Source organism: Coloeus monedula (assembly GCF_965178545.1).
Source record: "Coloeus monedula genome assembly, chromosome: 1".
Lineage (NCBI taxonomy): Eukaryota > Metazoa > Chordata > Aves > Passeriformes > Corvidae > Coloeus > Coloeus monedula.
The window spans coordinates 136,425,820-136,452,729 of record NC_138781.1 but is presented as its reverse complement, the minus strand read 5'-3'; the positions used below and the strand labels follow the sequence as shown (position 1 = coordinate 136,452,729).

General features: G+C 38.4%; 1 protein-coding gene across 8 annotated transcripts in view; it reads right to left on the bottom strand.

Annotated features, from left to right (window-relative positions):
* Positions 1-3,697: 3,697 nt before the first annotated feature.
* The window catches only part of PTDSS1 (phosphatidylserine synthase 1), a 28,502-nt gene continuing 5,289 nt past the window's right edge, over positions 3,698-26,910 (bottom strand). Inside the window, exons 2-13 of one of the 8 annotated variants that reach the window (XR_014226967.1) lie at positions 26,642-26,733; positions 25,099-25,143; positions 22,885-23,009; positions 19,713-19,871; positions 16,970-17,121; positions 14,933-15,074; positions 13,882-13,989; positions 12,280-12,345; positions 9,309-9,408; positions 8,085-8,153; positions 7,491-7,560; positions 3,698-6,171 (exon numbers count right to left, since the gene is read on the bottom strand). Coding sequence is in view for 4 of the 8 variants with exons in the window: in XM_082294150.1 (XP_082150276.1) it covers positions 6,059-6,171; positions 7,491-7,560; positions 8,085-8,153; positions 9,309-9,408; positions 12,280-12,345; positions 13,877-13,989; positions 14,933-15,074; positions 16,970-17,121; positions 19,713-19,871; positions 22,885-23,009; positions 25,099-25,143; positions 26,642-26,733 (1,246 nt within the window). In the remaining 4 variants the exon portion in view is untranslated. Of the gene's footprint in view, positions 6,172-7,490; positions 7,561-8,084; positions 8,154-9,308; positions 9,409-12,279; positions 12,346-13,876; positions 13,990-14,932; positions 15,075-16,969; positions 17,122-19,712; positions 19,872-22,884; positions 23,010-25,098; positions 25,144-26,641; positions 26,734-26,910 lie in introns of all 8 variants that reach the window. The other 7 variants (XM_082294150.1, XM_082294151.1, XR_014226969.1 and 4 more) reach the window with 7 other exon arrangements.

Here is a 26,910-nt window from a genome sequence, read left to right as displayed (position 1 = left end):
CTCTAAAAACATTAAATAAGCTATCCAGTTATTTCATGATCATCTGAAAACTGAGATCCTCAAAAATGATGAAAATTGAACCCATGTGTATCCTTAGTATAGTCTGGCACTTACATTGTTGCTGATTATAGGAATTCAATGTTTATAATTTACATTCTTTCCCACACTTGCTTTTTTTTTCCCACATTGAAGTAAAAACTCATTTGGTCTTACCATAATATAATTTAGACTGTTGAGGGCAAGGCTGCTCTTTTGTGAGAGAAACAAAATCCAAGCATGAGAGACCAATTCTTGTCTTTCACTGAGAAATGATGGAAACAGAAGATACAGTTCAAATTAAAGACACAGGAAGGAGCTGGAAATAAAAATTAATACCCCAAATTTCCAAAGTCCTTTGAGATAATCATGACCTGGACTCAGAGTATGAAGGAACTTGATAAATTTTGAGCAGCTGTCCAAAGTGAACACAGGGGTGACAAACATACAACAGAAGACTCGTGCAGGATCTACTCTTTGTGATGTTCTTCAGATGGATAGCATATTGCAAAAAGCAATCCTCCAGAAACAAACAAAACAAACAAAAGTACTTTCTCCAGACCCAAACCAGGTTCCTAGAGCTAACCTGATGCTTTATGCATACAGCTCTCATGTACAGGGAGGTTACTGGCTTCATTGGTACAATATAACTGCGAGCAAGCCTGAAAGCCTACTCACTATCTTCACACTGTCAATGGTAAGCTGTGCTGACAAGTCTGAAAGGTGTATCACTTGGTCCAAAAAAAGCTGGAAGTAGCAGAGCCTGATTACCAGCTGGCTTCTGGGGGGGCTCATACAAATGAAACCAGCACAGGGGAAGGCACCTGAGGTGCACCTGCAGCCATAGCACTGACAGATGAGTGAGCAGGCATAAAGATAACAGACCACGTACCCTGCTGGGCATAAGCCAGGAGTCTGGTTGTCTTTGTACTTTTCAGCCCACTGTATGAAGAGCTTATGCTTTTCTAGTCCTACTTTCTTTCCGTAATATGCATGTGCCCAGTTCCTGACAAGACACACTAAAGCTAAAGCAAAGTGAGTAATGTGAGCAAGGTGTTTGTCCAAAACACATTTCCACTCAACTGAGAAACTGCACCTTTAGGGAACTACCTTAAGTTGCTGAATTAGGACCAGGGCCTGCCATGGCTCCAGAGAACAAAACTGTGGTGTGGATAAGAAGGAAGAACACATTTGCAGACAAAGGGAGCCAGAGTACTGCAGGAGGTGTTTTGAGCACACAAGAACTAAAATCAGCTCAGAAACCTCTGGTTAAACCTGTGTGTTCCTTAGAGTGCTCCAGTATATACCAGAGGGAACAGGCAGCTCAGGAGAGTAGTGCTTAGACCCATGCCTATGTTAACAGGATGTAGCTGAATGTGAGCACTCAGACACCAAAGTAAGCACACCAACACCTGTTTCAATGATGATGCCAGCTTTTGGCTCCAGCTTCTAGTCTGTGCTGAATCATATGATCTTAATAGTGTGCAAGTTGTGCCAGAGGGCGACTAAGCACAAATGAAGCCACTAGGCCCATGTGACACTGCTGATTAAGCTATACCCTCAACAACTAAGAAGACATAAAACAAAGATTGATCCTTCAAATGTAGTAGAGCTCCATGCTTCTAAAGGAGCACATTTTTGAAGTGTTGCTTCTTAAACAAAGTTTCTTCCACTGTTCCAATTTTTTTTTCCAGTATTTTTAATGCTTTAATGAAGAATGAAAAGATAAACACTCCTCCCTCCCCAAAGTAGTAAGCAGTGTTCTGAGAGAGGTCGCTCTCATAAATTTTTTAATCAGGTAGTCTCCCACCCTTCAGAAGAGGTTTACAAACTGAACACTTGACTTTTACCTGTTCTTCCTAGACTGTGAACAAGCTTAAGTCCTTAAGTTAGGCTATTCCTAACTTAACTACAACCTCAGAATTTATGGCCTCTCTGTAAACCAGTATTCTAAAAGAGAAGTCATGTTGAAGAAAAGCCCTTCCCAGCAAATCAGAAAGTCATGTTATTCAATGTCTATACAGAGAATGAACTGAGGAAGAAAAGGAAAGCCATGCTGCTTTACAAACTATACATCTTACATCTGGCTCTGAAGAACAATCAACACCTCACAAGAGGTTCTAGGTATAACAAAACTGGAAACTGCTGTTGTGGGAACTGTCAGCAGAGGAAGCCAAAGCAAAGAGTTTCTAGACACTCAGTGGCACCTTTATACTGGCTGTTTACTTGACGACAGCCTGTCCTATAGTCCTTGTAGAGAAGGCCTCATTTCTTCTTTGAAGGTCTGTCATGAGACCATCTTGCAACTCAGCTCTCCCATCCAATAGTAAATAAAATCCAGAAAGAGCAGTTAAGACAAGAACTTATCTTGTACACTAGAAAAACTTCAGAAACGATAATGCAACTGTTCATGTTATCAGATCTGCTGCTCCAAAATAATAAATTACAGCAAAACCTTAGAGTGCACTGTAGGCTGCTCAGGAACCACTGCATTTTTCAAAATTCATTTACTTAGAATAAAACATAACAGCTTCTAAAGGCAGTATGTCATCATTTCCTATGCCTTACAGGTACAGACAAACACACACTGGGTGACATGGGTTGATTTACTCAATTATTGCAAAATACAATACTTTGCAATCAATACAGAGCAATTCTATTCAAAAATTATTAAATATGTGGTAACATCTGTGTCCTCTTGTGATAACAAAGTAAAAAAAATTAAAGTTTTAACAGCTGGAACATCAAGTGATGATCTTCACAGAAGAGTAACAAAAGTATTGGTCAAAACCACGCTCCAAACATTTAATTAGATGTGGTGTATGATCTATGCAGCAACATTAATACTGGAATTCAGTATTCAACATGAGCTCTGGTTCATTGTATACCTGTATTTTAAAACTCCCCATTTTTTATTTAATCTACTACTTAAAGTTCTTGCCACTACCCTCTGCTTACACCATGCTGCCTCGAATTAGCCTCCCTTCAATGACTGACATTGATGGACAGCCTCTGGAGGGCCAATTCCAATCTCTCCATAGCAGCACGGGAGATCACTAGAGGGCAGAGAAAGAAAAGAACATCAGAAGCAGGGAAGTAGGAATAAGAGGCTGTGACAGAACAAGTAGTTAAAAACAGGACAGTGCATCCACGACTGCTACAAAACACTATTCAAGCAGCAGAACTCACACATGGATGCTTGATGTTTAACAGCTCAGTGATTTGTCATTATAGGTGTTAAACACATACAGAATTCAGCAACAGCACAGTAATTGACAAAACTCAGATCACTGATTTTACAGCAGTGATCAAAAGCACCTTTCCAACGCCTTTCAGTGCAAAGCTCACATCCAAAGTGATGGGCTGAAAATACAGTTGTCAGTCAGTGGAGGACTTGTGAGAACACATGTGAATTCCAGCCAGAACTGCTGATAGAGGAGACGAAATGCCTTTTTTCAAGCAGCATGTGAATAGTTTACTTAAGTTTCCCTTCTCCCTAGCCACCTCTCTCTTAAAGTGAAAAAAAGAAAAAACCCCAACACACCCCCCCAAAAAAACCAAAATAAACCAACCCAAGAAAACAAACCCCCAAAACAAACAACAAAAAAACCCCCAAACCAACACCCTCCCAACCCCTGCCAAACCAAACACCACACGACAACCAAAAAAACCCAACAAAACACAAAAAATTTTAAGTAAAAAGACTTAATTGGAAATAATTTAAAGGTGTTGTCAAACAACGTTTTCTCAAGGCCAAGGTGTTGTGTGAGTATACAGAAGTCAGCTTCCAAAAAGATGACATTGCAATATTTCTCTTTCCAGTATTTTTAGGGTGCAGTTTAGCAATGTGAGCACCAGGTCTGCATTTACAAAATGTGTGCTTGTCCCCACAGGCAGGTAGATGTTGTAGTTCAGCATCTGTTTACACATGTAAGCTTTGTATACATAGTTGGTGTGTATACCCCTTGCATGTACAAAATAGGTTCTCACCTTCAAAAACCACAGTATTTAAAATACCTAAACCATCAGACTTCAAACCTCTTGCTTTGGTATTGAATCAATAGAAAATTTACAATGCCATTCTTCAGTCTTACACAGACTGAGTTTTTAACCAAGGAAATAAAAAAAGTAACAACTCTCAGTATCCAAAGAAATCCACAAATACATTCAGCAGTATGTAGTACATTTTACAAGTACGAAGGCAGTATATGGAATTGCTATAGTATGAATGAAAACCAAGTAGTTGTAGGAGAGCCTAAAAGTCTTAACTTATTTTTTCATGAAACATTAAATGTCACTGCAGCAATGATGATATAGCAGCTTCTACTTCATTACTTTCCAAGATGTACACTCCATGTTTGATTGAAAAGCAGGATAGGAAATTAAAGGCCTCTGAGGAGCTCAGCAGCAACACTTAAGTGCACTGAAAACACTGATCATCTATGGCACATAGGAATTGATGGATTACACAGGATACTTTCTTCTATTTACAGTATCATACACTTGTATAAAGTCTCTGCTGCATTTTTTCTTTAGTACTTAGCCTGAGGCAAATCACAGTAACATTACTCAAAGAAAAAGGAAATCCCATTTTCTCATAAAGACTAAGTAACTAATGGGTATTACTTATCCTTACTTAAGCTACCTACCCCTCTGAATGCCTTGAGTCCCAAAATTTAATTGGCACTAAAACATTTTGGTAACTTAATACAGAAACTGATTGCTCATGATTGCCTACCTCTTGACTTAATCATTACATTCACTGCTGGAGAATTATCCACTTTGCTGGATGTCACAGTTAATACATTAAAAAAACTCAAAAGAACACCCAGACAAAAAGTAAACCACCCCTCTCAAAAAAAAACCTGCAAGAAAGAGTGACTTTGCTGTTGAGTATCTGATGCATGACAGGAAACACCAAAAAAATGGGGTATATCACAGTGACATCATGCTGCCTCTCAGACACCAAAGACTACAGCAAATCTTCACAAATAATTATGTTTATGGAGACAGTAAGCAACTCAGCTTCAGCAAAAAACTGCCTTATCACCAAGCTCAGTAGGGCATGCGAGCCTTCAAAGCAGTTCCTGACATCAGTCTGAAGACAATAGGATTTCTGGGTCCAGCTGGGATGGAAGCAAATAGAAGGAAGTAGGAAGAAATATTGTACACAATGTGGCACAGATGACAAATGACATATTTACATTTGAAAATGCAAAACATACTACAATAGAAGAGGCAAAACAATGAAATAACATGACCTCTGTCTCTGAGGACAGGAGGCACGGCCCTGTACTAAGAAGCAGATTTTTATGTATGTATTTTAAAAATTTAAAAAAATTGAATGTGCATGAATCAAGCAGGACAACAATGTAGAACAAAAAAACCTCCTGTGTTTGAAGATCAATTTCACATCCTTTACAAGAAACCTGGACCCATCTCCTTCCTGGCAAAACCCTGACACAAGGCCTAAAGACCCTTTAAAGAAAAGCAAGCAATATGAAATTTTTAAATACTTACTAACATTTGTATGGAAAAGTTTTGTTGTGAGACTGAGAAAGAAAGGCAGAGTTGCTTTTAGTCAAAGGGTTGCATACTCTTCTAGAAAACAATTAACACAGTAAAACAACCCCAAAAAAATTCAATCAACTATGCCAACTGACTATCAGTTTACTAACCTTTGGGTATAAGTCCTCAACTAAGATATTAAAAATGAACTTGCAACATCTGAACACAAAATAGGGAGTACCTGCTATGACAAAATATCATTTTTTTCCAGTATACCCTTCATGAACTTTTGGTGCCACATGCTGAAGAAAATAGATTTACATCAGTGAATGGGAAGTGTCATCAGGCAATGACCTGCATGACACTGGTGGCTCCATCTTCATCATCCTTTTCTTCAACACTTCCTTTTTTAAACTTTAATTTTAGAATTGATCTTCCATTTGGTAATTCAGAGCCAGGTCTGATCATCTTTGTCACCTCTGGTCACACTGTAGGATGTCTTTAGATACCATTCTTATTTCTTGCCAATTCCATTTGATACTTTTGATTTGGAATGTCGATTCCTCCTTCTAGATGAATGGCTTTCACTATTGACTGGATGTTTTGGTGGGCTACTGTCAGCACCTGCTGAGAAATAAATATTTATTTAATACATATAGATATTTATATAGTTGACATTGACAAGCTGCTATCTGAAAGACAGTAAGGCTTTTTAGAGCTACAGTGTTTACAGTATGGATTATTTCAGGCTAATACAAACTGGTTGATACTTGTACTCCATCTAGTGGCCTATTTTTTTTAAAGCAATTCTCCTGTAAAATTCCACCCCCACCAAAAATCAGAAGTTTGCTACAGCAGAGGATAGCGGTGAAACATCTTCCATTTTAAATCATATCAATAATTAAACCTGCACATTTTTCTTAGTGGCAGGTACTACTATCAGAAATTAAGAACTATGTAAGCAAGGTCTTTTAAGGATCTTTCAAGAGTACACTTCTAGATTTCAGTCTTTCATATGACAGAACATAAGTTTGATTCTGAGAAAAAAAAGACAGACAGTGGGGACCAAAACAAGGAATCAAGAACAAAATGTGAAAGAAGCTGAAGCCTGTAATTAATGAAGTAACAGGAAGTTGCAGAGAAAGAGTTTTTTTGGTCAGATTTCTCCAGCATGCATAAATGGGAAAAACATTCTGAGTGCAAATGATTTTTCCCCAAAATATAAAAGTCCACAAATTTACTAAACTGAGACTAAACATCCAGAAAAATCATGTATGAAATATAAAGAAGATCTGCTGTAGGTGCTTTTCAAGTAGATGATAAATAGGAAATATTTTTAACTATACAAATACCTGGAACATAAACTCTGACAGATATCAGAAATTCACACATGGAAGTTATTTGTTCAATAATCAAGACCACCCGAAAAAGCCAGTGGAGGAGAGAGATAACTAACCTCTAGTGTAGGGAAAAGTAGTCAGAAAGAAGCTGCCTTTGCTTAGTGCAGAGAAAGCAGCTTATGATCATAGCACTGCACTGACAAGGTAACTGTCAGTAAGAACACCAGCTCCAGGGCACATTGCTGACTATTTCTTAACAACAAAAAATAAAAGTACAGTTCACATTCATGTGTTTCAAATCAAACATGCAAGGTTCAGAGAGAAAACCTGTCTGCAACAGTTATGAAATGCACCTACACCTACAATAATGGCCTGGAGGAACAGGAGAAAAAAATCAGTTGATACATTAAAAAATAAATACATTTCCAAGAATCAGAATTTTAAAAAGGCAGTGAAGCAAAAAAGCTTTGCAGATGATTTATCTGCATTGCTCCTGCAGAGATGTTAAAACAAGACCAGCTGAAACTAGGTAAGTTTCTCAAGCCTTGTTTTCTAGTGCTGAGCCTTAATGATATTTCAGGAATATAACTACAGAAGTACCAATACCTCTGCTGAATTTAGAATGAAGCCAGGAAGCATCTGGACTGTATGGACTGTCTTCACTTTCTGATAAGGTCTGCAAAAACAAGGACACATGTCATTGGGACATTGGTAGTTCTTGTCATCAGTACTCCTCCCATTTGCAACTGGACTTATAAAGTGTGGCAGAAGTCCTCACAAAACATTCAGACAGTACTTGGGACTTTTCCCTTCCTAGTTAGAAGGCACCACATAGATGACACAATAAGAACTCACCACTTGCCATGTGATCTGTTGTGTAACCAAGTATTCTTAATATTCCCCTAGCATTCCACCTGTACAATGGGAACATTAGCTAACCATTCATCCTTGAACGCTTTGCTAAAATTACAGCCTCATTTTGAGCAACTAAGAGGACAGCATTCTTTAGAAACCACAGTGTAATTTGGGATCTGTCCAAGGCCTGCTGAATTCAGAGTTCTTTCTATTGACTTCAGTTACACTCTAGACCATCCCCCCTTATCCCCATTTATGCTAGCTCTGGTAAAGAATTCCAATACCTAAGGCTTTGGAGTTTTAATTCTGGAATAAAACAAAACCAGGTTTCTTTTGTATGGGTACCTTTTCTCGGTAGCCGTAGTACTCTGCGTACCAAACCATACCATATAAACACAGGAAAGTCGTGAAGGCCTAAACAAGGAAGGAGAAGAACGAAAACAACAAAAAAATCTGTAAAACTTTTTCCAAATTCCTTGGCCTCAGAGTCACTGGAGACACTGCATTTAGACTTTCATGCTCTGTTTCTCCCTGCATCTTCTGTCAGGATGAGTAATACTCATGCATCAACTTCAAGCTACACATAGATCCCGCCACCATGGGGTATGGAGAACAATTCTCAATGGGAGCAGGAAAATACATCCAGATCACCCACAGGAAACACTACCAGCAGGATTTCTGTCCACACTCTGCACAGTCCTCATGCAAAGGCAGTTGGTAGGCACTTGTAGGTATATTATCAGGAACAACCAGTATGGGAGAAAATCGAATTCTCCTTCTCCCTGCCCCATGCTTCAGGCTACATTATGTACTTGGTTTTGTGGTGCTCTGATTTGAGAAGCAATTCAATACTTTTCTCCTCTGAAGTTTCAGGAAACAAATCATCATGCTAAACAAGAGAACAATAAATTCTGACTCCCCATCACCTGTTCAAACTGTGTTCCCAATTAGAAGGGAGAAGTATTTATCTGTCAGCCCATTATAAATGCCTTATTTTTCACTGACAATGAAAAATGTGTTTGGCATCAGAGGTACAAGTCTGGGAGGAGAAACGTCCATTTACTGTTATAAAATGGGCATTTCATGCTGCATTTGCAGTAATCACACAAGTACAGAAAGTTACAGGCTTAGTTAGAATGATTTGCTTGATAAATGAGGGCTGTTTATGTAGCTGTTAGACTTGAGTGTGGCACAACATGCATTGCTTATTAACACTATCCATTAACTCCTGTTTATTTCCAGCAGGCACTACAGCAAGCTCCACCAAAGTTAGGCTCAACTGAACTGACATCATCTCTCATAAAGATAAAGCACCCTATAACTAGTGTTTGTTTCATTGTTAAGCACCAGTAATCTGCTATGTCAAGAAATGAGAAAAAGAGTTATTCTACTCCCTTCAAAGTGAGTTCTAAGCAATCTAGCATTTGCTTTTCCTAGGACATGCACAGAGCTCTTTACCAGCATTCCCCCACAATGATCCCCTGCTGCCAATGTTCCAGAGAGGAAGCTATTTAGATGCTTTCAATGCTTTTGTCATGCTTTATGTTTCACATGAGAAATCTCACTTACCACACAGAGAAGCCAAAACACAACATACAGTATTTGTGTTTTGGAAAAAAGATCTTGTCCAAACTTTATGCACACAATAGCTTCGAGGAAGGCAATTACCCTGTGGGTAAATGAAAGCAGGGGGGAGAGTGATTAAAAACACTAAGAATTTAACTCACATGTTCACAACTCAGACCCCAGACTGTCAACTCTGAACAAGCACTACCCTCTAGCGAGCACACACCTCCCTGACATCACCATTAACTGAAATTCTTTAGAAAATGTCTTTCCTTTCTGTACTTTTTTCAGCATAAACAGCACACAAAAAGTGATTGACTGGCAGTTCACTGTTCCATGGGGCTCCAGGGGAAAAGAAGGAGAGTGTGCCAATAGCAGAGAATCTTTGTGCCTACCAGTGTGCTTCAGCTCTCACCAGATACAAATTTCTTTTCCATGCTGAACATCCAACAGACTCCCTTTGCTGGATGAACTAGAACTGTGCTTTGTTTATTTCTCAACTAGATATAAATTTAGTACAATTCTAAATTGTCTACTTGTTTGCTTCATATGTATTTCCCATATTTTCACATATGAGAAAATTCATATGAAACAACATTTCAAATTCCCTGAGAATCCATGCATTTGCTCTAGTTTATCTGTAAACTCAGAGGATTTGGGGAGAAATGTGAGAGGAAAAAATTCAGTTTTTACTTTCCTCTCTGACATCAAAAGAATCAAAAAAAGTATCTTCATCTCTGTCCCTCCTACCAGGTGTTTACATCTTTTCAGGTTCAAAGCTATGAAGGCTTGTCCACCACTTGTTTATGAATCCAAAGTTCCTATCATCTGCCATGGAAATAAATTTAGTTTGTATAGGTCCTGAAGAGAAAGCTCCGTACATTTAACAACACAAGTGTAGAAACGTGACACTGAAAATGAGCAGTAAAAGTGTAGAAAACTGACTCATCTCAATTTGACATCTCAATCTGAAGCAAATAATGAAAAACACTATTGAAGTGTAATACTTTTAGCTTGTTCAGTAGAGACTTTAGGGTTGTACATCCGAGCAATGCATGAAAACTCCTCCTCACCTACATGCAGACACACTTAACATCAGGTCAAGTGTTCCAGTCTTCCAAGCTTGACACCGCAGGACACATTCCCTAGCAGCATTCTCCATAACCAGTTCACAAAAATGGCTCTACTGCCTCTCAGAGAAGACTCAGTTTCCCCCATGAAAGGGGGAGGAAAGATGTGTGCCTGACTAAACCACTGGTATTGCAGAGATGGTCCTGGTACAAGTAATAAATGACAGCTTTCCCTGTACTATTTAATGTGACTTGCAGCATGATGAGTGGGGCCAAAACTTAAAACTGTGGAAGTTAACACCCAATTGACCAATATACAAATTAATGAGATGCATATTAGCAAAAAATTGAGAGCAGTATTACTCTCCTGGGTCACCAACTATTTTTCTTTCTTGGTTTTATATTATTCTTACTGATCCAGCTGCAGAGCAAAAAATAATTAAACCATCTACAGGAGCAGGAAGAGAAAGACCACCATCAGGTAACTAACGTGTCATAGGCTTATGATACACTCAAAGGTATAAACAAAACAATAGCCTATTTTCAATAAGGACTCAAAAAAAAAAAAATACAGCTGTTTGCCCTGCACTTATACATTCTTTGTTATTCCTGTCAAGAATACTTGGGTTAAGCACATTTTACAATAGGGCAGCTATTACAGTTTATGAAGTGGTAAATCAAGAGAAGGAAGCATGCTAACAGTGAAAGGTGTTAGCGTCCTACTGAAGGGTGATGAGAGTACTCCATAGAACTAAATATGCTAAGTTTTTATTCAGTCAAAATGGTCTTGTAATATCCTAACATATTCCTTTTTGAAAGGCTTCATCTTAATGAAAATAGTGCAATTTCAGCAGGGCTGTTGCATTGGCCTTGTTCATGCTTTACATCACTTACTGTGCATCTATCAAGAGTGATGCAATAGTATATGTCAAGTTGAAAGGAAACAGTTTCATACAAATGAAAGGCACTAATTTTAATTATACCCATAGTTAGGCTGTTAAAAATTCCATTTTTGCCTTTAGAACTGTCTTGGTTACCACAGATATGAATATTCTATCTACTTCTTTTAATTGCTTCAGAAATTATCTTCTAGATAGTCAAAATTACTGGAAAATTTCCTCTTTTTCAGCAATCAACCGGAACTCCTAGTGATGCTCTGTTTTTTTCTAGCAGATTACAGAAGTAAGCAGTAGGAAGAAGAACACTTATTCCACACACACTTCCCACTATTAGATCAGACTGTGGGTGGATGTTCTATTGCAGTTCTTGTTAGGTGATCATACAGACATATTTGGGTATCTATTTATTGACACACATGACATTTAACATGTTCAGTGAGAGCTTTCAGCCAAGGATGATGGGTTCTGTAATCCTTAACCATTTTTCAGAAGCAACCATGCAAACTTTTCATTTAAAGGTGTCCTCTAAGAGACAAAGAGATTGCAGCCAAGGTCACCATGGCTCATAGTACACTCAGAAATAGTGGATAACTGTGGTTTGTTTCACTGTCCTCTGCTGTGATGCTGCTAACAGCAGCAATGCCCACCTTGGCAGACAGGGAAACATTATTCTCACAACAATGAAGCAAAGGCAACCTTTGCCTTTGCAAATCAAGCAGAGGCAGAAGATTTGTCCTTCTCACCTGACTGAGAATATGGGCAGAAAGGCCAATGCTACTTTGAAGGAGCCTAGCTTTATCCAGCAGTTCCTAGTTCTTCCTTCTGTTGTCCTTACTCATTCCACCACTTCCCATGATGTACCTCCAAATTCAGAATTTTCCTTTCCTCTGAACTTGCAAAACCAAACCAAGACAAAGACTGGCTTCATGGGAACTGCCTGTTCCTATGCTGGACCCACACTTAACATTTGTCCAAGTGCTTCAGAAATGCAGCAAGAACACTTACCCGAACACCCAGCACTGAGTTCCCACCCTCTTGCACTGTGTGTCTGTGAGGTAAGCATAATATTGCCTGAGAAGGGAAGCAAGAAAATTATTCAGTGAAGTTGAAAGTCCCCAGAATATTTACATTTAGAAAGCAACTTTGTGTTACAGACATATCTATAGTGAAAATGAAGTGCTGATGGTTAAATTCACATGCAATCATTCTGGATGTCTACCAGATGGTTTCAATTCTAGCAGGACAGATTATCACATATATCAAATAGCTTGAGACAACACAGAAAACAATCCTGAGAGCAAAGACTGGGGAAGTACCCAAACTAGTAGGCTAGCAACATTTGTCTTCTGCCTCTCCACTGAGTCTCCAATTCTTACAGGCAAACTGCAATAGCTTCAAAAGAATTAAGAGCATCCCTAATTTTTTTCCACAATTTGTCTTTTATTTATTAACAACTGCATTTTCTTGAGAAATGTGGGTTTGAATCTTGAAAGAATATGGCTATTCCCTATCTTGTTTGAATGGTCTAACCACTGACATATTTTTCTCTCAAGAACAGTAGAATTTTTCACTATTTTGAAAACAATATGGAAACCATTCTGCTCTGTTCTCTATGCTCCAGACATTTAAGAATTTAGAGAGTGGAATTCCAAAGAAATGGAGTCAAAGTTCTTGTTCTCAGTTTCTGATTTCCACTGACAGATGGGGAAGACAAGTGTTATTACTCCAACAATACAAGGATGGCCAAAAATAAAGACTTCTATAGGTGTGCAACTGCTACAAAGAAAAAAAAAACCTTAGAAGTCCACCTATACTAGAGCTCACAGGGTGTTTAGTGTGATTTAATTAATAGTGTGAAATCACTGCACATAACTTAAGACACTAACAACAGTATCTGAGGAATAAACCAATTCGTGGCTGCCATTTAGCTGTCCAAGGTAACATCGCTTTTTACATGAATGGAGAATTCTCTGCTTCTAACTTCAGATCTGTGTGCATTCTGTCTACCTCCAACTATGTAATAGGGAAAAAAAAAAAAAAATTAAGGGACTTTGCTAACAAGGTAAAATCCCACACGTGACCAAAAGCAGATTCATGTTCCTATACAGCTGTTACTCCTGCATATATACTGTTCTGTTCTTACAATAAGCTACTGCTTGATCTTTTCTTACAACATGCTAGTATTTCCTGTAGACAAACAGAATAAGGAGCTGTTAGAAAAACCAACAGCTATACTTTTCCTCATCTACAGTTTTGGGAGCACCTGACTCATTAACTTGAATACTTTCATATGCAGCCCTCGAGGATAACATATGCAGCTAACTCACAGAACAGGGAGATGCTACACAAACAGGAGAAGGAGCAGACTGGTTCTGCATCCCTATGGCAACACAGTTGTTTATGCACATTTTACCTCAACAGTTTATTTGTCAGGAAATACATTTTATTGAAAAGAGATGATTGCTTTTTTTTTTTTTGCTGGTGGCAAAAGCATGCCTTTCGTGAAATGTGCCATACTTATTCACAAATGATATGTAGTTCTTGGATATCTAGAAGTTAAGTCACTTTAAACTGAAAAAAAACCACCAAAGCAAAAAATTACCTTACAGTGGGTGCCGTAATGATTCCTATGAAGAGAATTCTCCCCCAGCTTAAAGGGTGGCTTGCTTGGAACACAAAGATATGTTTCAAAAAGAATGTGTTCAACTCAGTTAGCTAGATTAAAAAAAAAAAAAGCTGGTTAATAGTGTTCAACTTATATAACTCCTAATGAGTTAGTACAGAAAATATGCAAAGATTAATACGGAAACTAAAACATAGAAAGAAATCTATTTATATTCTACGATAGTCCTGCTGGTTAGATTGAACATTGAAAGAGTAATTCCTGCTCTAGGACAAGCAAGTAATAGACTAGTAAAACAAAAAATTCTCCCCTAGACACCTCTATGAAAGTATTTTCCCCTCTTTCCAGAAACTCATTAAGGGACCAGACATTAATGCCCACTGCAGAGGTCTTCTGATAACTTGCATATCCTAAATCAGATATGAATGACAGCAACTTTGGGAGAAAAGCAGAAGAGATCATATATTAAAAATTAAAAACCTCCATAAACTATATTTATGGTTTTCCTTTAAAAAACTAAATTAAGAAATTTTTAAAAAATCACAAAAGTTTTAGTTTAAAGCTATCAAAGCATTTGTGACATATTATAGTCTTGCTGGATTGATGACAATATTCTGAGTATCACTGATCCATTCAACAGTCAATGGGAAAGGAAAAAAAATAATCCAAAAAAACCAAGGCCAAACAAACAAAAAAACACCCCCCACAAGAACCAAACAACCCCCCCCCAATCAACACAACAAAATCAAAATAAATCACCATCCCAAACCCCCACTGTCTAGAAGTTTTTAAATCTGTGTCAAATGCAAAATGCCAATATAGCAACATTTGGCTTTTTCCACAGACTCTGTAATTACACTCCTGAACTACCACGAAACTCCCATGAAAGTGCCGTGACCAATTCTGCATTATCAATCCATTTAACTGTGTATTTCAATAGCAGACATACATTGCATTAGAATATTTTTTAGTCTAACATAGCCAACAAGTAAGTGAGCTGATGGCAGCTTTGACTTCATGGAATTTATTTCTTACCTGCCAAATGATCATGAAAAGGTAGATTCCAGCCACTCTCTGAAATGAAGACTTTGGGTCAAACCAGCGGACATATGTCCAGCTGGCTGGGGTGAACTGTAATACAGCTCTTTTGATTTTCCCTGTGGTTGTGTGAATGTCCCTGGAAAAAAATAAGGGCTGGAGTAAATATAATGAATATGCCAGAAGGGAAAAACAAAAAGGCAACAGCCCTGTTACTGACGTTTTTGAACAATCACTTTTTTTGATCAACAGCAGAGATCTTCACAGACACAACTATATACCAGGCAAGGGGGAATTCAGAAAAATAATCTATTAAGCATTTCAGTCAAGGTGCGTATTCTGCTATGAAAGTCCACTCTTCTCTATCCTCAGTCAGTAACTAACTAACTACACAACACGTTTATCATTCTCTTCACAAAGAAACAAGGACAGCAATTCTGCAACCTCCTTGGAAGATCTAGAGGTTTTTTCTTCCTAGTCTATGTTGCCACTGCTCTTATCCCAAACACTCCTTGTTCTAGAGCTCTCTGACATCAATCCTTCAAGAATCTGTCAGATTCATTATTCATTAACTGTATAAGGGGCTGGCTCCACAAGTTTAATAATACTACACTTCCAGCACATATAACCCCTGCTGTTTTGACATTAGATGCATGTGGACCTCCTGGAGAGGTGTGATAGCGCTGTTGAAAACTAGAAAGCATTTAAATTCCATTTTGAGAGGGGATCTTAATGGAGGCTCATCTGACATGTATTACCGATTCTTGCTTTTGATAATATTAATTCAGATGAGCAACAGCATCCAAAGAACAGGGCATCTAAGAAAAACTCAGAGCTTCCTTTGCTGAAGGAAGAGTAGCAGGACTAGAAGTCAGTTTTCATCCTGTTATTCCTCTGGCCCTTCTGGACAAAAAAAGACTCAGATTTCATATTTCCAGTATTTGTGTTCTTCTAGGCTGGAGGGAGCTTAAGTTAGGGAGAATCTTCTAAACTTTAAGATCTCTATCTATTAAATGAAAAAAAAAGAAAAAGGAATTAAAAGGGCACAAGCTTCTTATTTTTGCAGCACCTTCATGTTGAAGGTCAGAAAAATCTACTCATGCATTTAAAAGAACATGAGGAAAATTATTCCACAAAGACAATAAAGACTAGTGCCATAGTTAGTCTGTTGTTTCAACTTTCAGTGAATTCTCTAAAAATAGAAGGACCATCAACTCTGATAGAAATGCAGGAAAACTGAATTCAGACTAAAGGCTGGATGGTTCTTAGAGTAGTTAACAAAACTGTGAGTAAAAAAAGAAAGCAGTACAGAGATTCACACAAGGTACAAATTTGGAAGTCGAGATCTGAGTTCCTTTTCCATCTCTCAAGGCAATTCACTGCACTTGATCCTGTTTCATCTATACCATTGGTAATAGGCAGATAACCACACTTGCTACCAGCTAGCAGGGAAGAAGCAGGAGAGGGGCTAAAAGCTATGGAAGAAACCACACCTGGACAGCTAGGAACTGACACTTACTAGGTCATAAGCTGTTGCCCTTTTACACAACAAATGCCTCTTTATTTTACAAGTACTCCATTTATTTTAGAGGGTCAGCAATGAGGCAAGGCAATTACCAGCACGAGTACAATCAGCCCCATGCCCCTCCTGCAATTACAACTAATGCTGACAGATTGCCACACTAATGCATCACCAAGGTGAGCCCAAATCTAGTTTAAAAATGTATGATGAGAAAACCGTCACAATTTGTTTTGCTCCCTGACTTCCTCAAAGTTTTATGTATACAAAAGAAACTGAAAATGCAAATAGCTTTACTATTTTGTATTGTCTATCGGCATCAATGCTTGTAACTAAAAATTGCAAAAGAAAATCACATATACAGTCATATTTACAAACATATGCTGTACAGGAACATTACTATGAGATTGACATTTAACATGTAGAATAAAATTGCAGCACTGTTAGCACAGGCAGATTCCATGCTATTTTTATACATGCAAAACAATGTTTATCAAGCTTTAATTTAGACCTACTTGAAGCTTGCCCAGTGATAGGTCCTCATCTCCAAGAAACGACAAACTACCATGCCCAACCAGATGCCACCCCCGTTACAAAGCAGGATGTCCAAAATGACTTGATCCCACCAGCATTCAGCAAAATTAGGCAGAAGGTGCATGAAGAAGAGCTATAGAATACAGCAAAAAGATTCTGGGTGAGGAACAGCACAGAATTCATATAAATTTAGTTTTTAAGTACACATTCAAAAATCAGCTTTTCTGTTCATAGCATACTTCAAGGACGTGAGCCACAGCCACTGAAATTTGATGGACATCCTCCCATTAACTTCAGAAGGCCTTGGACAGAACCACGAAAGACATCAGAAGTTTCCTTCTCACTGTTTCCTGTTGAGGCTATGCTGTATATAAGGGTATCATCAGCTGTTGGCCTCTCAAAGATGATACACCATACATTAATAGAAATGTATGAAACAAGCAGAACTACTGAGTTTCTTGGAGGAAATAAGGTGGTTTGTGCTTCAAAAAAATAAAATGAAGAGAATCTTTGTTTCATTTTTGCTAAATAGTTTTAAGCAGTATGTTTTCCAAACCAGCAACAAGATGCAGCAAGTAAAATGGATGCATTTGTAACAGCTGTCAGTACTAAAGCATGGTGGTGCTCAGGACTTAAGATTTTCTATTTCAAAACTCTTTCATTTATTATTTTCAGAAAACTTAGTGAACGCAAAAAGATTAAGAGTTCAACAACATTTCAGACAACATTTCAGCAAGCTTTGCTGCTATACTTGATACAGAATGGCTCAAGAATTTAAGAGGACATTCCACTCTACTGATGGAGTGAGGAGAACAACTAGCTGAAGTTAAGGCAAGATATAAACATATTTTACCCAGAGCTAGAAATGTATTCAGTGCCTCTCTTTCTCCTTTAAGAAAAAATAATTCTCTTTTTCTATGAGAAAAAACACTGCAATCCAAAAAATAGACTGGAAAAATTACCTATGGACAGGAAATCTAGGTAGCCATGTGTTAAGCAGTCCCTCTGCAATACTCAAGGAGATAATTAACAAAACACACAGCAAACTAAAAAATGTATCTCCACAAAAACAGTACAGTTTTTGTCAGTTAATGTACATACACTGAGGCTGTGGAAGATTATTGGTATGATTTTGTAATAAAGTATCTTTTGTTAAGAGCTGTAAGCATGAAGTATTGAAAAAATCAGATTTGAGAAAAGGAACAAGAATATTTTCTGTATACAACAAGAATGAATGCTGGCCCATTTACAGTACATTACAGTGACTAATGCTGGCAATGACAATTCCTTTGAAAACTCTTGAAAAAGTGTATTAAACCCACTTGTTTTTCTTTGACTAAGCTATGTGAATTTCAACCTTTTCAAAAAAGAAAATTTGAATTTCTCTTCAAGATGCGAGGGATACAGTGTTGTTCATTATCCTGTTAAAGTTTCCTTTTCATCTTTCTAATTAATTTAACCTGAGAGGGGCGATAGCCTACAAATGTCAGTCAGATCCAAGCAAAGACACCAGAAGTTACAGACAAAAAGGCAGCAAAACCCAGAGCACAGGTGTTTGCCTGACAGTCTCTAAGGTTCTCTAGCTGCTTCCTCAGAATTAGAGACCAAGGTCTGCCTGCATCCCAACTTTAATCCAACAGTATGGAGCATGAGCCAAGTCTCCCATTTCGGAACATGGAGGTGGCTGAAAGCCATTAATGCAAATAGGAGCTGCTCAGCTCAATCCCTGTGTAACGGCCCTGATAACTTCTGGAGGTTTCTAATTACTCTCCTGAATTATCTAATTCATCAAAAATCCATTTGAGTGGTGATAACATATCTGTATGTTGAACATTGTCCAACACGTTGTCTGTTCCAGTAATCTGCCTTTCAACAAGGGGAATATTAGACACCTGATGCTGTGTCAAATTGAAGACAAGGGTTGTGAGATGAACAGGAAGAGTATGAGTGAAACAAATCCAAATATATTCTTTTGCAGAGGGAAAAAATGAGTACAATAACTAGCTAAGGTGTTTTTTGCAACTGGGTACTTGTGAAATCCTATCTTAAGCAATCTTAAGCAGCACAGTATCCTTCAATGCCACAGAACAAAAACATGTTTTGAAGAGGAACTCATGGCACCAGGATTTTCAAACCCAAAAGTTTAATTTTAGACGAATACATTCTTATCTATGTCTCTGAATTAGAAATGCTTTGTCAGATAAGCCAAGCATTCTCAAGACAGCAAGCTTTACAGAAAACTGATTTTAAAGACTAAGTTCAGGTGTTTACATCAAGAAAATCCCTCAACTCCATTTCACTTGTACGTAATGCATGACTGTACACAATGTGTGATATTGTTGTATGTGAGCTAAAGGGACCATGACAGTAGATCACAGATATTGCAAGGTGAAAAAGGAGAACAGTTGCTCTGAATCAGGAAATATGTGAAGTAGAAAATGTAGCATGATCCCCATAACAGCAGAAAAATAAATTATGAATGGCATAAATAGGCTGGCATAGACTTCCCTTCTATTCAAGCAGTAATAAATCACTTACCTAAAACCCAGCTTGCTACTGTCTGCTAATTCAACTGCATCAATTACTCAGCATCAGGTTTATAAGACTTAAAATGTAAATCTATACTGAGAAGTAGAGTCATCCTTCTAGTAACAGTCACGCTTCCCCCAAGAACAATTCACATCTTGTATCTTTGCTGATAATTAAGATAAAAGAGGGGCGTACCTCAGTGAGTTCCCAGGTGATGCTAATAGTCCAGCACAGCCCATAGCTGCGGATCAGCAAAGCCTTCATAGCCCAGCCCCAGAAATGTCCAAAAGCAAATATATCAAAGTGGCTGAGGATTCTCTCCCAGGTGATAACATGACAGTTCACTGCATACTCCTGTCATGAAAATAAAAAACCCACAACAAAATTACTCCATCGACACACAACTTCAGAAAGAAGAAACATCTTTCTATTCAGTGCAACAAGCCTGGAATTATAAGTGTATTAAAATTAGCATTATTTCATGTTCTTATCCTTCTAAACTCTGGCAGAAAAATTCCAGTATTAAGACTCAGTGCCACCATGGTACAGCTCTAATTTAAAGGGAAATAGAATAGACCTTGGTGCCTGAAGAAGCATGTAAGTAACAGAGAAGCAACAAAAATAATAACAATAAAACCAGCAAACAATACTCCAGAAAATACTTATTTGCCTTTCTTTCGAGTTCGATTTGAAACCACCTTTCCCCACATTCATGCTGTCTGGTATTCAGATGTGGCTCATCAGTGGCTAATCCTCCCCAGTTTCTGATGTAATGTTACTCATGCCAGTGTTTACTTGAGTATCTTTTGTGTCTTATTTTCTTCATGAAAGCAATTTCCCAGAACCCATTCATATCAAGGAAGTTCAGTCACAGGCCTGGACTGAAAAAAAAAATTAGGAAAAAATCAAAGGGAACTTGCAACTGTTTTGTCACAGATGAGCAGCAGATTCCTTAAGAATATTAATTAATATTCTAGTCAACAATGACAAAGGAATTGGGTTCTCTTAACATGTTGCATAGCAAGTGCTAGAAATCACTGCCCAACAAGAAAAAGAATTTGTATGCCAGCAGGAGGCTGCAGCTGTGGGGTTCTGTCTTGTCACTGAACACAAACTGAACTATTGCTAACAGGAAACACACATTTTAAAAAAATCTCTGCTCTTCAGTCCTCCTAAAATACACATTGCCACCTGCAGGTGACAACGCAGCACTGCTCAGTGCTATTGAACCAAGAATTGTCTTTCAGGCCACAACTATTGCTAATCCTGCACCAATGAACACTGATCACGTTGAAAAGGAGATAGCAGAGAAAGATTTAAATCCTGGCCACCATGAAGAGAAAAACGCACAATTTCACACAAAATCTTCTATCAGCAGACAGATAAGTCCCACTACGGGATGACAGTTAGAGGTTATATAAGCTACTATAAGTAACCCTTACTGCTGGTGCTTTCTCCAGCACGCCTGTGCTGCTGGTCAGAGAAAGGTGCACCGCCTGTTCTAAGGATGGCAAACCTGCAGCTTTAGTGCACCAAGAGAACTGAAACTGGTTCATTTGCCAGCACAAGAAGCATGGAATGCACAACAGAAGGTGCTGGCTCCTTGCTACACCACCATACCTATGATCAGTGAACACAATGAGGCTACTCCAAAAGTAAGTTTTTTTCTTGCTTTTTTGATTTTATTTTTACTGTGGCTTTTCCCTCTCTATCTTATCTTTCCAGATGCAGTTCTGCCAGCCATACAGGGAAATGTGTTGAACTTTTGTTTATACCCAAGCAACTTTGCCAGTCCTGTGCAAGCGACCAAGCTGCGGCCTTCATTATAGCTGAGCTTCAAAACTTTACTCCAATTTTAAATGACAATGTCAGGATTGCAAAGCAGACCAGGGCAAGTTTCCACTGACTGCCACAGTCAGGGAATCTGCTGTACTGTGGTTCAGTGCCAGCAGTAATACCAGTCCTCCTCTAGTTAGAACCTATTTCTAATTTAAATGACAGGAGAGCCAGGTGAATCTGATAAACCGACAGATTCCTTGTCTCAGCTCCCTTTTGCTGCTCAGCAACACCACTGATGCCTGTGCTGGGGCTCCATTTACCCACATGTCCTCCCCCCATCCTAAGGGCAGCTGCCCATGCCTCTCCACCACCACAGGTGATTCCTGCAGAGCCCAAAGTCACCATCCTACTCCTCATGCTGGAGTTGCACAACACGTATTGCTGACAGGCTGAGGTCCATTCCCTGAAGCATCGGGTTTTCCAGGCAAGGAGGCTGCACGCAGATCTCACTACCAATCAACTAATGTAAGCTTACTGCACCGTAAAGATTTCCATTCCCCCATGTGCTACAGGGCAGGAGTTTGCAGCCACTGTTGATAAGGTGCTGTGCACTGGTTTGCATAAGCAGTAAATTGCCACGTGTGAAAGACAACCACTGAATTTCCCTACTCATGAGGAATGAGCCCTATAAGAGCACTATACAACAGGTGACCATGGTGGACAGATGCACAAACCCAAGGTCCAGGGAGCATGTTGGTCAGGTGGTGAGGAGTAACTTGATGCAATAGTGAGGAGGGCAAGACTGGCAACTATTTCCTCCCCATACAGTAACCCTCTTCTGCTTGGTGCCCAACTGCTCACACAGTGTTCTGTTTGCCTCCCTATAAAACTCACACCCTTCTCCCACGCCTCCTTTTACAACCTCAGCTCTCTGTGTTTGTGTCCCCACCTGAAGGGGAATGTTCTTTGTATGGAAAACTCTTTGCAAGCTGCTCAGTAAGCAAAAGAACAAGCCTGGCTTTCTGTGCCACTCCAGATTATTGTCTATGGAAATAATTTCCCAATGGTAACAGCATCAGTGCTCAGCTGACTGACTGGAAGGGAGCAGAGTCCTGCAGTTGCCATACACACACATGCTCCACAAGCTCCATAGCATGACAGTAATGTACTAAGCTCAGAGCAACAAGGCAATACCAAAGTTCTTTGACTGCAGCATTGTGGCATCAAAAAACCTGATCTGGGACACACACCATACAGGCTTCATTTAGAAACTACCTTGCTAAGTCTGTTTTCAGTATCCCTGCTCATGTATATTACCAAAAGGAATCCAAAGCCACCCCACTGCAAACATATATCATATTGCACACTCATCCAAACATTTACATTACAAAAAACCAAAATACTGAGAAGACTGTTTTTCACATCAGCTGATTTCAATGTAAATAAATTGTAGTTGACACAAAGGACTTGTTAACTGTCAAGTATAGGAACAAACTTGCACTGCTCATGCCAGCAAATTCAGATTTATCCCTTCCTACTCATGTAAAACACGCCTAAAGCATGTACAATGAAGTGCATGGATACATACCATAATATCTGCTTCCCTTGTGGCATATCGAAGATTAGGGTCCAGCCAGTACATCACTGCTTTTACCTGCTCAAAGTTAAGGAAGAGCACGAACACCAGGAACAGAAAATAGAGCACACTGAGACCTGCAAAAAGACTCAGTTTTAAAATCATGTTCACTCACAAAACCGCTTGGAACACAGAGTCCAAAAATCTGCTTTCAAACAGTTGTTCTACAAATGAATTCCTATATGCAGCACCTACATGCAGAAAAGCTGAAGAGACACCAGTCAGATGGCAATGCCTGAGCACTCAGCCCTTCATATCCCCTCCTCTGACAAGTGATATAATACATGGTAGACTGCATGAACCCAATCAAAAGAAAATCAGTCTAATCAGTTTAGACATGTGTAGCAGAAGGCTGTGATCAGGAAGCTCTTTAGTAAGAGATACATTAGGATCCAGGATTGCATTAGCTCTGTCCCTTTGCTTTAAGTATTCTTGGTCTCACTAATGCAAATTTATGCAGATTTCAATATAAAGATCAACTTAATAATGCCACCTGGAAATTCTGAGCTGCTCTGGCAACATACAATAATTATAAATATACACTAATGCATATCTGAGTTACTTTTGTGAGCTGGAAAATTTGCTTCTTGAACCTTTTAAAGATAAATATGATCATCATTTATTTTCACACCATTATAAATTATTAAACACTATTGCATTTGGGAGTACCAGTTCTCTCCTCCCTGTCTGAATATGATTTTTTTTTTTAAAGAAAAACTTGTTACAAGTTGAGTCCTAGGTGCAGATCTGTGGGTAGCTGAAGCTGCTGTTGGGAGCATATCTTTACATTATTCACAAGTTCACAGATATCCAAGACCACATTTGGAGGAGGTGTATAACCACTATTTCCACAGCCTCAAGCTTACTTGTATCCTGCAGCAATGTCACAGAAAGCAGAAAGATTAACGTGAATAAACTTAGGATCTACCATCCAAGATAAATTACAGCAATCCTAAAAAGGCATTTTAAGCTATAACCAGGACTCACATGTTGGTAGTCCCCAGCACATGCTAGAAATATCTATATGGTCCTCTGCAGTCGCAGAAACAGAAGGGAAACAAATGTCACCCTGCTAAAGGAAGCACAGCCTGCAGGCCAGGGTGCATCTGGAAAGTTTGAGGACACACCAGTCTTGCCCTTCGTCTACCGAAGGGGCCTGAGAACTGAAGCACGGCTAAATGAACCATGCCAGAAGAAGAAGAATTACACAGGGAAAAATGTTGCTCCTGATTTTGCATGCAGCCTTTTCCCAAAAGTACAGGGGTCAAGCTCTGTCAGTATCAACATTGAGAATGACCTTTTACTTTACATGTGCTGAAACTTGCAGTGAGCAGTAGGATCTGTGTTTCCTAAACTTCCCAAGAAGCAGGTTTGTTTAACAAATACTGTCTAATCAGCAGTATCCTCTCACTGTCAACAGATGAGTAATCAGCTACTTTGGGAAGCTACTTATTTTTAGATATAAGGTGGCAGGAGAGAGAAACATTCAGTCTGCCTAAAAATGATCAAATGTGCAGTCTAGCATATATTCTGTGAACCCTGAATTATTTGAAATTAAAATTCCTCATGTTTTTGCTGTGTAATTCAGATGTTTAAGGAGCAGGATTTCACTCGGTTAGTTTTGTGGCTAACAGAATTCTTTTTCAAACCATGAAGGCAACTGATATTTACAAGTACTTTTAATGCAATAAATTAAGAATATGAATATATACATGTCAAGAATATGAATAAATTTAATGCTATGCAATGATACAATTTAATAAGCATATAAAGTAATAGCATATTTTGCTAATAATGAAAAGAAACCACCTACGCAACTGGATTTAGAAGTCAGACAGTATATGGAGAAGCTGGGCTTGGAAGAGATGACAGTAGGAAAAGTGTGGGGGAAGGAGATTAGGAAGCACAAAACAGGATTAAAACAGAGTATCAGAATGAATAATCCCTTTTTGGTGATTTCATTTACACTATCCTGACACAGAGGACCTACAACAATATTCCCAAACATTACTAAGAATAGATTATAAGCAACTGCTCAGAAGTGGGAGGGAAGTGACATTCACACAAGTTTGATGCACAATTATGTTTCATGACAATTCCATTCATCAGAAAGTTAAAAAGGCAGGTCCTGCAAAATCAATGCAAAAGTCAGAAACACAAACTTACCAAAAACCATCCTCCATATAGCAGGGTGAGGACGTGTAAAGGGTCCTATAGACAGTAAACAAAAAGAAAACAGTTAGTAAGAACCACAAAATTTATTTTTGAGTATGTCTCATGTGAGTACTTGGCATGAGCATGGATCAGTTCTTCATCAAACTATGTAATACACCCAAAAGCTGGAGCTCTACGTTGTTGAAAAACAAAAGAACAGCAGATTTCAGAGTGGAAAAAGAAGACTGCCAATTGGTAACATGAACACAATTTTTCACTGTTTTTATGGAGTCATTTCCAGAACAGTAGCATGCTGTTTGTTCAGCTGACACCACATCTCAGGTGTCACCTGAGGATGTCCTGACCTGGTTTCCAGACTGCAGCTTGCTCCCAGTTAAGACATCCCACACAAATTTGTCTGTGTTAACAAAGAAAGATGGTGCTTAGCCTTCAGACCAACAAGAAATGTTACCAAACAGGCCTCCCGAAATTTCCAAAATGAACATCATATATAGCTGACAAGAAGGAAGACACCTATGCTCTTTACCAGTGTCAAGTTTTATTTACTTTAGAGCCAGCGATGAAACTGATTTATTAGATTAAAAACCTCTCAGCTAATGTGAAGAGCAGAGAAGATAAGTCTGGTGAAACTGGAAAACATCTAAAGATGAATCGTACATTTAGGTAGCAAGAAATGGCTCAACAAGTATTTTCTGCACATGCTGCAGGCCACTCTTTCATAAAGTTTGTTTTTCTCTGGCATTCAGTTTTTCAGGCAGCACTTTGTGAAAAGTGTGCATATAGGATTTTTAACATATAGGAAAAACATGTCCCAACTCTGTAGTACAAAGCTGTCCTGAACACAATTACTGTTTTTTCCTGAACACTGCCAATTGTGAGACAGTTTAGACTTGAGCAAAGAATCATGATTTTGCTGACAGCAATAAGTAAAAATTAAAAAACTAAAACAGACAAATCAGGTAGAAGCATTTCTTTCACAGAATTAAGTGACACACGAACTTTCTTACATTTTTGCACATTCTGCTCCTCACATAACTACTAAAACTTTTGTCCAACTTGAACTTCTACTGGGCAACTGTGGTTTTACATTGTAATGCAACTTAAACCATTTTTTCTATCATTATCTTCTGGTAAGGTGCTTTATGTAAGGTGTTGTGTCTGAGAATTTTTAGAATTACACTTCTGTTAAAACACACTGAGGCAAAGTCCTCAAACATTATTTAAGGGTCTGTTAGCATCATTACTTAGCAATCTGAGCAGTAACTGCACATCTGCAAATAGAACACTGATTTTGAGAACTCAACTTCCTGGTTGAATACAGACTATAAATAATAAGCTATAAATAACACTTATCTCTGCTCAGTATGACTACAACCCATTTTAGACTGTTCCTTAATATAAAGCAATTCAAAAGAGTAAAGAAAAAATACCCTGAAAATTGGTATTTAAATGAAAGTCAAAGTAAATATAGTGGCAATGAAGAGTAATTCACATTTAAAAAACATGAAGTATAAGCTGTGTAAACCTTACTCACCATTAGGAAAAGCTAGAACACTGATGATTAGAAAGAAGAAAATCACAGAGAGGATACCCCTCCAAATATTATCCTCTGGTACAGAATCATCCCTAAAGAGACAGACAACACAGTGTTGAAGTACACTATAAGAATGAAGTCAAAGGCTCTCAAGATATATTATTTAAATAAAGAATACATAGAAATTAAATCTAAGAAATATGCATGCTAATTATATAACAAGTTAAGATAGTAATCGCACTGAATGATTTTCACACTACACTTCTGGG